This window comes from Vipera berus, assembly GCF_964194415.1.
Source record: "Vipera berus genome assembly, chromosome: 3".
Taxonomy (NCBI): Eukaryota; Metazoa; Chordata; class Lepidosauria; order Squamata; family Viperidae; genus Vipera; species Vipera berus.
The window spans coordinates 212,958,613-212,971,029 of NC_138204.1; the positions used below are offsets into that span (position 1 = coordinate 212,958,613).

At 47.2% G+C, this 12,417-nt stretch overlaps 1 protein-coding gene and 1 long non-coding RNA gene across 3 annotated transcripts in view; one reads left to right on the forward strand and one right to left on the reverse strand.

The window, feature by feature from the left end:
• LOC308665274 overlaps nucleotides 1-12,417 on the forward strand; it is a 122,673-nt gene that overhangs the window by 26,307 nt on the left and 83,949 nt on the right. The gene's annotated exons all lie outside the window — the stretch shown is intronic.
• The window catches only part of PTP4A3 (protein tyrosine phosphatase 4A3), a 96,899-nt gene that overhangs the window by 23,970 nt on the left and 60,512 nt on the right, over nucleotides 1-12,417 (reverse strand). Inside the window, exons 1-2 of one of the 2 annotated variants that reach the window (XM_081323074.1) lie at nucleotides 9,501-11,015; nucleotides 3,290-4,108 (exon numbers count right to left, since the gene is read on the reverse strand). In XM_081323074.1, coding sequence (XP_081179200.1) covers nucleotides 3,290-3,394 — 105 coding nt within the window. In that variant the 5' untranslated portion in view covers nucleotides 3,395-4,108; nucleotides 9,501-11,015. Of the gene's footprint in view, nucleotides 1-3,289; nucleotides 4,109-9,500; nucleotides 11,016-12,417 lie in introns of those variants that run through there. The other variant, XM_081323075.1, reaches the window with a different exon arrangement.

The following is a 12,417-nucleotide window of genomic DNA, read 5'->3' on the forward strand; positions in this document are numbered from 1 at the left end:
CAGAATAAATATGGGACTAAAAAGTTTCATTTAGCATTTGAATACATATTAGTTTTATATGATGTATTATTAGTCTATTCATTATTTGTTAGCAATTTAGTTATGTTTAAGGGGAGTTAAAGTGCAACAGAATTTTATGTGTTTTTTTTTAGTTTGTTAGCATATTTTAGTTTAAGTTTGTAAACTTTATACCCTGTATTCAGCTCTGGGAAGTCGGGGGGGGGGGGAGGAGGGTAAGGGAGGGTAAGGGAGAGGGGAGGGTGGGGGAGTTAGTTTATGTTTTTCAAAAAATGCATTGTAAAACTTTTCAATAAAAAAAAAAACAGGACACCGTGTCACAGGGCGTAAAAACGGGCCGCCGCTGCGCCTTGGGGTACGAAAACAGGCCGCCGCCATGCTGCACAAAAACGAGTTGCCGCTGTGCCACGGGGCGCAAAAACAGAGCACCGCCACACCACAGGGCACAAAAAGCGGCCGCAGAGAAACGAGATGTTGTGCCATGCAAGGATGGGGGAGGGCTAGTTATCACTCGGGCGCTAGCCCCGCCCCGTTTGCGGCACGCGTGTGTTCGCAGCCCCGTGTACGCCCGTGCGCATGTACGTAAAATGCTTCCCCGTCCCTTTTCCTCTGGTCCGCCAACCGACAAAGGTTGGTGACCTATGGTACAGGGCAGGGGTAGGCAACCTTGGCTCTTTTATGACTGGTGGACTTCAACTCCCAGAATTCCTGAGCCAGCCACGCTGAGGGGAAAGGGAGAGGTTTCCAAGCTGAGCCATGCCGGCTCAGGAATTCTGGGAGTTGAAGTCCAGGAGTCATAAAAGAGCCAAGGTTGCCTACTCCTGGCCTAGGCCGCTTTATGACTTGTGGACTTCAACTCCCAGAATTCCTCAGCCAGCCACGCTGAGGGGAAAGGGAGAGGTTTCCAAGCTGAGCCATGCTGGCTCAGGAATTCTGGGAGTTGAAGTCCAGGAGTCATAAAAGAGCCAAAGTTGCCTACCCCGGTATAGGCTCTCATGCTTGAGCAGGGGGTTGGACTAGAAGGCCTCCAGGGTCCCTTCCATCTCTAATCCTGATTGATCTTGAGCAAAAGGCTGACATTCAAGCCGATTTACTTGAGAGTAATTGCTACTGAACTCAACGAAACATTTCCCCATTAAAATGTGGATAAAAAGTTCAAAACCGTTTCTACCCACGGGTAGTCCTTGATTTACAGCACTTTGTTTAGTGACCGTTCAAAGATGCAGGGGCACTTGAAAAAAGCAGCTGAGGCCTCTTTTCCCACACTGATTTTGCAGCATCCCCATGGTTACGGGATCAAACCTGGGACACTTGGCAACCGGCTTGCAGTTATGACGGTTGCAGTGTCCTGTGTGTGTGTGTGTGTGTGTGTGTGTGTGTGTGTGTGTGTGTGTGAGAGAGAGAGAGAGAGAGAGAGAGAGAGAGAGAGAGAGAGAGAGAGAGAGAGAGAGAGAGAGAGAGAGAGAGAGAGAGAGAGAGAGAGAGAGATACGGTAGCCTTTTGCAACCTTCTGACAAGCAAAGTCAAGGGGGAGGCCAGATTCACTCGGCAACTGTGTGACTAACAATTGCCGTGAGTGATTCGCTTAACAAGAAAGTGGGGCAAGAAAGATGGGGCAAAACTCACTTAACGGAAGACTGCAGTTCAATTGTGGTCCTACGTTGAGGACTACCTGCCTGCCTATAGCTCTCTCTGGTTGATGGGTTTAGCTATTCCATCTTGGAAATGGTTTCCATGCTGGAGAAGGTACCCCGAAGTGATCAATGCCAAAAGAGTTTCATAGCCACAGCCCCGTCTACATGCAAGTGTTACTTTAGAGTAGGGGTCTTCAAACTTGGCCCTTTTGATGACTGGTGGACTTCAACTTCCAGAATTCTGGGAGTTGAAGTCCACCAGTCATAAAAGGGCCAAGTTTGAAGACCCCTGCTTTAGATATCAAGACAATCTCTACCAAAAGGATCAGTGGAAGTGGAGATGACCTTCTTAGAATCATAGGGATCTTGGGAGGTCTTTTAGTCCAAACCCCTGCCCAAGGCAGGAGGCCTCTAAGACCATTGTGGACAAATAATTGTCCAATCTATTTTTTAAAAACAAAACAAAACACAACTCCAGTGATAAGAGCATACGCAACAACTTGATTCTCCAGGACTCACCAAGATGTGATTTCTTGGTGAGCCTTGAGGTGGTTTCATACTATCTTCTTTTCAGGGATACAAACTTCCCACACTCACATACTGTAGAACATCATGAGAGCTGGAAGAGACCTGGGAGGTCTTCTAGTCCAGCCCCCTGCTCAAGCTAGTGACCCTATAGCATTTCAGACAAGTGACTGTCCAGTCTCTTCTTAAAGGCCTCCAGTGATGGAGCGCCCACCACTTCTGGAGGAAAGTTGTTCCACTGATTAATTGTTCTCACTGTCAGGAAATTTCTCCTGAGTTCCAGGTTGCTTCTCTCTTTGGTTAGTTTCCATCCGTTGCTTCTTGTCCTGCCTTCAGGGGCTTTGGAGAGTAGCTTGACTCCCTCTTCTTTGGGGCAGCCCCTGATATAGCGGAACATGGCTATCATGTCCCCCCTCGTCCTTCTCTTCATTAAACTACATATACCCAATTCCAGCAGCCCTTCCTTGTATGTTTTAGCCTCCAGTCCCCTGATCCTCTTTATGGCTCTTCTCTGCACTCTTTCCAGCCTACAGGAAGTCCTCGACTTACAACAGTTCATTTAGCGATTGCTCGAAATTACAACGGGCCCTGAAAAACGCGGCTTACGGTTTGTTTTTCCCAGTTACAACGTTCGCAGCATTCCCCACAATCATGTGATGAAAATTCAGATGCTTGGCCAACTGGTTCAAACCTACGACCGTTGCAACGTCCCCGGGGAGAGGGGGGGTGTCTCATGATTTTCCCCTTTTGGGACCTTTTGACAACCAAAGCTGGATTCCCTTAACAACCAGGTTACTAACTTATCCCCTCTGCCGTGATTCAGTTAACCACCGTGGCCAGAAATGTCCTAAAATGAGGGGCAAAAAAAAAAAAATCGCTTAAGAACTCCTCAGTTTAACAAACATAAATTTTGGGCTCCTTTGTGCTCGCTGAGGACCACCCGTTACAACTAGCCTACAATGATGTTGCGATGTTCGGATGCTTCTCTCCTCAAAAGTTCCAACCAGGATAGAGAACCTGGTTAGTTCTGAAGCTTCACAAGTTCAAGGATCTCTGTGACCTTATTGTTATCCAGCAGCCAGAGGTGCCCGTTCTAAACCGGTATAGCTTACCTCAATGAAAGTGTTCAGTGTGGCGTTGGTTGGGTTGTGGGTTATCAGGAATCTCATGTTCTTGTAGCATACTTCCACAGGGGCAGGCCTGTTCATGCGCGCCATGGCGGAGACCAACCGAGGTGGACCGGCGAGGGGGGGGGGGAGAAAACGTGTCACAAAAACCAAACCGCCTCCAGAGAAAAACCGAATTGCAAAGCCAAAAAAGAAAAAAAAAAGCAGAACCAAGGGACGAGATCCTGACCAGACTCTCTTCCCACTCAATCAACACAAACGTTGTGCTAATAACGTTGGATTCTCTAAATCCTCCAATTTAGGAAAAAGGAACCCTGTGCTTGAGGCGGAGTAATACTTTTTGTTTTTCGTTTTCCTTTCAAAAATAAAAATAAAACAAAAAGATCCGTATAGTGTGCAATTTTAAGTAGCCGTCCTCTTCCGCGTCGCCCAGCTTCCCTTTCTTAGTTCTCTCCTCCTCCTCCTCCTCCTCCTCCTCCTCCTCTTCACAAAGGCCTCTGCATTCACGCGAACGCGCTGGCGTATCTCTTGGGTTCTCACGTTACCCCATCTGGATAGGTAAAATATTTGGGGGCAAGGAGACGAGCCCGGGGCAGCTCAGGATAGAGCAAGTGCTGGGAGAAGCTTTCCGTTGACTTGAACAGCCATCCACGGGGTCTCTGAATGGTGAAGACCCAGGGCTCAGGGCCGGGCTTCGGACAGGGCCCTGTCCTCTTTCAACAGGAAGGATGTTGTGCGTGGCAGTGCTCAAAAGTGCGCCCAGCCCCCGCCATAAATCCACAGGCGATCAGCATGCAGGACAATCTGGAAGAACAAAAGAGACATCTCGGTCAGAACGCCAGCCGGGGTGGGGGTGGGGTGGGGATCGCAAAACCCAGCAGAAGGGGCAAATTAGGCAATTATATAAAAGGTAAAGGTTCCCCCGCACATGCGTGCTAGTCGTTTCCGACTCTAGGGGCTGGTGCTCATCTCCGTTTCAAAGCCAAAGAGCCAGCGCTTGTCCGAGGACGTCTTCCGTGGTCATGTGGCCGGCATGACTAGACACCAAAGGTGCACGGAACGCTGTTACCTTCCCACCGGAGTGGTCCCTATTTTTCTACTTGCATTTTTTACGTGCTTTCGAACTGCTAGGTTGGCAGAAGCTGGGACGCGTAACCGGCGCTCACTCTGTTACGCGGCACTCGGGATTCGACCCGCCAAACTGCCGACCTTCTGATCGACGAGCTCAGCGTCGTAACCCACTGAGCCACTGTGTCCCTTAGGCAATTATATACATTTATACATTATACACATTGAGGTGGCTGGATGGAGTCACTGAAGCAGTAGGCGTGAGCCTAAATGGACCCCAGAAGATGGTAGAGGACAGGAAGGCCTGGAGGAACGTTGTCCATGGGGTCGCGACGGGTCGGACACGACTTCGCAACTAACAACAACAACTACATACATACATTTAGGATCTGGGTGTCAAAAATTCAGAAAACGCCCAGCTTGACTCTGGGCTGGGGTGTCATCTCCATCCGAACAAAGAGAAAAAAACCACCATACATGTTAGCTGGGTCATGAAAAGTCGGCGTGAAAACGCACCAAGCTCAGAGAGCACCAAGGACCCCACAGTCTTCCTCTTCCGCCCTGCAAGCCCCATTGCTTTTCTAGCGCGGAGGATGTTACCTCATCATCGCCAACTTTATGTATTGGGTTACCATCTAGGTGTAACTTTGCAGAAAGGTTAAGGTGAAAACTTCCAGAGTTGGAACGCCCGGAAGGCCGACACCTTTCATTGTGATCCACTTTGCGGGTCGAAATTCAACCCTTGTGCAGGCGGGCAGTCCTGGCCGCTTTTCATACTTACGACCGCTGCAGCGTCTCCCTGGTCACGTGATCAGAATTTGGACGCTTGGCAACGGACTTGTACTTAAAGGCGGTTTCAGTGCCCCAGGATCGTGTGAACACTTTTTTCGACTTTCTGGCAGACCGAGGCATCGGGGAAGCCACATGTACGTAACAACCATGTTACTAGCTTTAGCGGCGGTGCTTACTTAACCACCGGGGGTCAAGCGAGGTCATAAAGTGGGGCAAACCTCACTGAACAACCGTTTTGCTAAGCCATTAAAATAAATAAATAAATAAATAAATAAATAAATAAATAGATTGGGGGGCCCCTCAATTGTGGTTATAAGTCGGGGACTGGCTGTGTACATTTGTCACCGTGTGCCTAGCCAGCAAGGAGACAAATGCAAAGCGGGTGGGCAAACCTCGCTCTGTAGGAAGAGGTTTCCACTGCAGCTGGTAAAGCCTGAGCAGATGACATCATCCTGTGTTGTAAGTCTCTCCTCACCTGTTCTGAACCCGGGGCACGGGGCGTGCAAGGCAGGAGTTGAGCACGGACTCTGCCATGTGCAAGGAGGGATCATCCAAGGATTTATCAACGCTACTTTGAACTTTGGGTTCTTTGGCCTAAACTCTGTGGAAGAAGCTTGGTGGGACCCCAAATTTAGCTGTGACCTGTTTTCTTCCTTCCTCCTTTTTTCCCTCCCTCCCTCCTCTTTCGTCTCTCCTCCTTTCCTTCCTTCCTTCTTCCCTCCCTCCCTCCTTTTCCTTTCTCTTTCTTCCCTCCTTCTCCTTCCTCCCTTCCTTCTTCTTCTCTCCCTTCCTCCCTAGCATGGTAGTTTTCGGTCTGACCAACGTCCCCTGACCATTTTCTCACCTACTGAGAATATATAATGTAAAAAAGGTAAAGGTAAAGGTTCCCCCGCACACGCGTGCTGGTCGTTTCCGACTCTAGGGGCCGGTGCTCATCTCCATTTCAAAGCCGAAGAGCCAGCGCTTGTCCGAGGACGTCTCCGTGGTCATGTGGCTGGCATGACTAGACGCCAAAGGCGCACGGAACGCTGTTCCCTTCCCACCGGAGAGGTCCCTATTTTTCTACTTGTATTTTTTACGTGCTTTCGAACTGCTAGGTTGGCAGAAGCTGGGACGAGTAACGGGCGCTCACTCTGTTACGCGGCACTCGGGATTCGACCCGCCAAACTTCTGATCGACAAGCTCAGTGTCCTAACCCGCTGAGCCACCACGTCCCTTCTATATATAATGTGTGTGTGTGTGTGTGTATATATATATGTGTGTGTGTGTGTGTGTGTGTGTGTGTGTGTGTGTGTCAAATGCTTGTTAACTATTTTAGATTACCTTGCTAGGCCCCAAACATGGGACAAATCTTTATTTCCTGTGTCAGCCTAACCTGAAGGCCATCGACAGGCAGTAGTCACACCGGTGACAGCTCATATTTGTGTAAATTTTAGATTGCTAACAAAGAATTAAGGGAGACTGATATGCATTTCAAACTTATTAGTTTTCATCAGTCAGCCATACCCTTCGGAGTCTACGTTGGATTTACTGTTTGGCTTTTAGTTAAGAGCCCTCTGAAAATTCTACCTCAGGGCTCTTCCAACTTGGCCCTTGTATGAGTCGGGGACTTCAACTCCCAGAATTCCTCAGCCAGGTACACGTGCCTGGCTGAGGAATTCTGGGAGTTGAAGTCCACGAGTCATAAAAAAGGGCCAAGTTGGAAGACACCCCCCCCCGGTCTACCTCAACAGAACTGGGTCAAAACGCAAGACAGTCTTGCATTCAACGTTTGTGGCACATCCTTCCAATTTAGGCTTTTTTTATTTATTTTTTTCAATTTTATTTTTTTACCATCCTGCCTTCCTCATTTTTAATAAGCAACCGAAGGCAGAGAACGTTCCTAACCTTCCCTCCTCCACCTGTTTCCCCCGCAACAACAACCCTGTGAGGTGACTTGGGCTGAGAGTGACCGGCCAAAGTCACCCAGCTGGCTTTCACGCCTAAGAGGCAAGGCTAGAATTCACCGTCGCCTGGTGGATCGGCTAAAAAAAAATGCAACCAGTTTTCACACCTAAGGAAGACTTAGCAACATCAATTTTGAGCTCGGCGGTGGTCGTTAAATTGAGGACAACCCCACCCCCCGTTAAGAAAACGGCTAATTCAGGAGGGAACTACCAACTTTCAGGACCCAGAAAGAGTCCAGAGAGAAAGTTCATCTCCCAAAGCTTGAGAGAGAGAGAGAAAAAAAATCCCTCTAAAATAGGTTGTGCTATTTTGGGTACAAGGCGCTCAAACTTGGCAAAGCAGGTAGAGAGATTAAAAGCTAGAGACGCCGAATGTGCAAGCAAGGGAGGGGGGGAAACAAACACACACACACACACACACCACACACACCTTACCTGAATTTGTCCACAGCTTCCCACGCAACAGATCTGAAATCCCACAATACCATCCAGGGTTTTTGGGGGGGGGGGTGAGGGGAGAGAAAAAAAAAAGAGAGAAAGAACGAGTCGCAACGTCTTGGGCTTTGCAAGGAGCGCAAGGTTATGGACAGAGACTAGTCGAAACCTTCTGAGGTCACCTTTCCTTCCTGCAAAGCTGGTTTGCTCATTTCCTCAGAAGACGCTGCCTCCTCCTCCTAATTTGTACAACCTTTCCTTTCTGCGCGGGAAGAGAGAGAGAGAGAGAGAGAGAGAGAGAGACGCTCTCCTCGCTGCAGTCGAAAACCGGTTCCGCGCGTGACACGAGGACCGACAAGAACATGCCTGCGTGTGCAAAAACTCTCGAAACCTTTCCACACTTTTAAGGAGCAGCCAGAGGCAAAGACGGGGCTTGGGAGATTCCCTCCTCCAGGAAGGATGGGTGCGCCGGGCACGGTCACCCAACGATTTCCTTTTCCACCCTGAAAGTATCCACGCTTGAGAGGAAGAGAGGTCCGCGGATCGGAAAGCTAACGAAGCAAAGAGGCACCGATAAAGGAGAATATTTGTGGCTCCTTGGTGATCTCTTAAGCTTGCTTGTTTTCTTGCAGACCTTTCATGACCTGAAAACTAGGGAACTGTCATCGGTGCTAGCTAATCATCAGACTAGCACTGATGTTGTTCCCTAGTTGGGTCATGAAACGTCAGCGATAAAACAAGCAGACTCAGAGAGCACCAAAGACCACACAGTCCTCCTCCTCTTCCTCACTCCCTTCCTCCACTGATGATGTTCCCTAGTTGGGTCATGAAACGTCAGCGAGAAAACAAGCAAGCTCAGAGAGCACCAAGGACCCCTCGAATCAAAGAGGCTTTAGCCAACCCACGTGAGAAGCTGGCTGACCCAGGACACCAGGAGGCACAACAACCAGGATGGTCCTTGAAGGACTAGGCCAGGGGTCTTCCAACGCGGCCCTTTTTTTATGACTCGTGGACTTCAACTCCCAGAATTCCTCAGCCAGCGTGCCCGGCTGAGGAATTCTGGAAGTTGAAGTCCACGAGTCATAAAAAAGGGCCAAGTTGGAAGACCCCTGGTCCACTTCAACAGAACTGGGTCAAAACGCAAGACAGTCTTGCATTCAAAGTTTGTGGCACATCTTTCAATTTAGGCTTATTTATTTATTTATTTATTTTCAATTTTATTTTTACCATCCTGCCTTCCTCGTTTTTAATAAGCAACCGAAGGCAGAGAAGTTTCCTAACCCTCCCTCCTCCACCTGTTTTCCCCGCAACAACAACCCTGTGAGGTGACTTGGGCTGAGAGTGACCAGGCCAAAGTCACCCAGCTGGCTTTCAGGCCTAAGAGGCAAGGCTAGAATTCACTGTCGCCTGGTGTATTGGCTAAAAATGCAACCAGTTTTCCTGCCTAAGGGAAGACGAGAACTCACAGCCGCGCCGTGATTGGCCCAAAAGTCACCCAGCCAGCTTTCCTGCCTAAGGTGAGACTAGAATTCACTATCTCCCAGTTTCTAGCCCAAACTGTTGGCTTCTACCAACAGAAAAGTTGGAAACAACCGCACCGCTAGCGGCGCAGAAAGGCATCCCTAACAGCTGCGCAAAGCTTATTAACCCTGTCAACACGCAAGCAATACGCTGTAATCAACCTTTTTAAAATTTCCTTCCTTAAAACTTAAAAACGTCTTGTAGATCTGCAAGAACTGAGCCAAAATCAAGACAGCAAAGGATCCACGGGAGAGGAAAAAGCGGAGAGAGAGAGAGAGAGAGAGAGAGCGCAAAACTTTGCTTCTACCCACGTGAAACACGCCAAGTAGGGAATCGGATGGGGTGGTTGAAAAAACCAACCAACCAACCGACCCAAAACCGAGCGTGCTAAAAGCGTCTGGGCCAGCTCCGGTCTCCCCCTGCCTCGGTTTTACCTTTTGCATGGAGAAAACGACTTCCTGCCTGGCCGAGCGCCTTTTGCAGCCAGCTTTTCAGCTGTTGCCTGGCTGGATTCCCCCTCCGAGAGAAGCTAAGCTGCTGCTGGTGTGACCTGCTCAAAAGCTCGTTCTGCAATGCTTACCTTCCGCCGGGTCACAGGCTGCTAAGCGCTATGTGGCCGCGGCCCCAAAATAGAACATAAGCATGTAAATAAAGGCAGAAGAGGGCAGGTTTTCGGCAGCCCGCAGAAGCACGAAGCACAAGGAAGTCGTTGTAACTGTATGCCACACAACTGAATCGCAAACCAGCTGTACCCAGTGTTGCTTAGAGGGTCCTTTACAAAACTGGAGAAGTGTCACCTTGTAGGGGAGGCAGGAAAGAAAGAAAGAAAGAAAGAAAGAAAGAAAGAAAGAAAGAAAGAAAGAAAGAAAGAAAGAAAGAAAGAAAGAAAGAAAGAAAGAAAGAAAAGAGAAAGAAAGAAAGAAAGAAAGAAAGAAAGAAAGAAAAGAGAAAGAAAGAAAGAAAGAAAGAAAGAAAGAAAAGAGAAAGAAAGAAAGTATGAAAGGGAGAAAGAAAAAAAGGAAAGAAAAGAAAGAAAGAAACAATGGAAGGAAAAGGAAAGAAAGAAAGTGGAAGGAAGGAAGAAAGAGAAAGAAAAGGAAAGAAAAAGAATGGGAGAAAGAAAAGAAGGAAAGAAAAGAGAGAAAGAAAGAATGGAAGGAAGAGAGAAAGGAAAGAAAGAAAAAGAAAGGGGAAGGAAGGAAGAGAGAAAGAATAGAAGAAAGAAAGAGAACAAAAGAAAGAAAGATAGAAAGAAAGATGTATGAAAGCAAGGGAGAAAGAAAGAAAGAAAAAGAATGAAAGGGAGAAAGAAAAGAAGAAAAGAGAAAGAATGGAAGAGAAAGGAAAGAAAGAAAGAAAAAGAAAGTAAGTGGAAGGAAGAAAGAATAGAAAGAAGAAAGAAAGAGAAGGAAAGAAAAAGAAAGAAAGAATGGGTGAAAGAAAAGAGAGAAAGAATGGAAGGGAGAAAGGAAAGAAAGAAAAAAGGGGAAGGAAGAAAGAGAAAGAATAGAAGAAAGAAAGAGAAAAGGAAGGAAGGAAGGAAGGAAAGAAAGAAAGAAAGATAGACAGATAGATCCCCCAACTTCCTTGGTAATGTTATCCTCAATGTCTCAGCCATTTTTTTTGTGGCACTCCTAATGTCACAAACACTGCACTGTGGCACCCCTGGAGTAGTTAAGACTATCATGTTTATTTAGTAGTAAAATATACTACGGGATGCTGCCGTGCAGTTTGGGAACTGCAGATAATCATGAAATTTAGTCTTCATGCGTCCTATCAACAGCCCAACTCAGCAATCAAATAGCTGAAAATATATATAGCAATCGTCCCATTCGGTCCCGCCAAAGCCCCAGAAGGCAGAAGCCACGGATGGAAACTAATCAGGATGGAAATTAATCAAAGAGAGGAGCAACCTAAAACTAAGGAGAAATTTCCTGACAGAGAGAACAATTAATCAGTGGAACGACCTGCCTCCAGAAGTGGTGAATGCTCCGACACTGGAAGTTTTTAAGAAGAGACCATTTGTCTGAATAGGGTTTCCTGCCTGAGCAGGGGGGTTGGACTAGAAGACCTCCAAGGTCCCTTCCACCTTTGTTATTCTATGTTCTCTATGGACACAGAAGTGGTTGTGTGCCATTTCTTTCAAAGCCCACCAGCTGTTTAATGCCAGCTTTTCCCCAAGGATGGGTTCCTGTTCCCATTGCACAGGGGGAATATTAAATAGAGAAATGCAAACAGCCATTTTAAACCCTAAATACTTATGGAAAAGCATTGTTCAGCTCATAATGGGAGCTATGCAAACTTGGGGCCCTCAAAAGCACAGAACTTACAACAGCCCGTTTAGTGGCCATTTGAAGTTACAACAGCATTGAAAAATGTGACTTATGACCGTTTTTCAGAATTACGACCTTTGCAGCATCCCCCGTGGTCTCGTGGCCCAAATTCAAGACTCTTGACAACTGACTCATATTTATAACGACTGCAGTGTCCCGGGATCATGCGATCCCCTTTTGAGACCATCTGACAAGCAATGTCAATGGGGGAAGCCGGATTCACTGAACAACCTGCTCCTAATTTAACAACTGCAGTGACTCACTTAACAACTGTGGCAAGTCAGATTCACTTAACGACTGGGTTAGTAATTTCACACCTGCAGTGATTCACTAACAATGGTCGCAAAAGAGGTCGTAAAATTGGGGCAAAACTCACTTAACAAATGTCTCACTTTACAGCAAGAAATGTTGGGCTGAATTGTGGTCATTAAGTCGAGGACTATCTGTATTTATCTGTCACATTAACCGCTCATCTCCCTCACACAGCGAGTCTGGGGTGTGTAAAAAAAAGAGCAAAATACAAATCTGACGTCTCTTGGGACGTTAGGATGTTTACACAAGTGTGCATCATCACCTACACAAAACTAAAATAAGGTTGTAACATTTCTGTCTGATTCATACCACATTGGGGAGGATCACTGACTTTTTTTATAGCGCTCTGGCCTACAAAAACCCAACCTAGATTTATTTATATGATGCATTTGTTCACGTGGCATGTTGTCAGGGGTCACACAATATTCTTGTGAGTTAACAAAATTGCTACATTCAGAAATTAAATGATGCCTAAATCAAGCCTAAGACGCTTTAACCAAGGGGGACTAAGCCAGCATTTCAAAACCTTAGCAACGTTATGAGGGCTGGACTTCAACTCCCAGAATTCCCCACCAGCATGGCTGGCTGGGGAATTCTGGGAGTTGTAGTCCACATATCATAACCTTACTAAGGTTGAGAAACAACTAGCCCGGATAAGATAACAGTTGTGACTCCCACCAAATGCTACGCCCTGGACACAACTTTA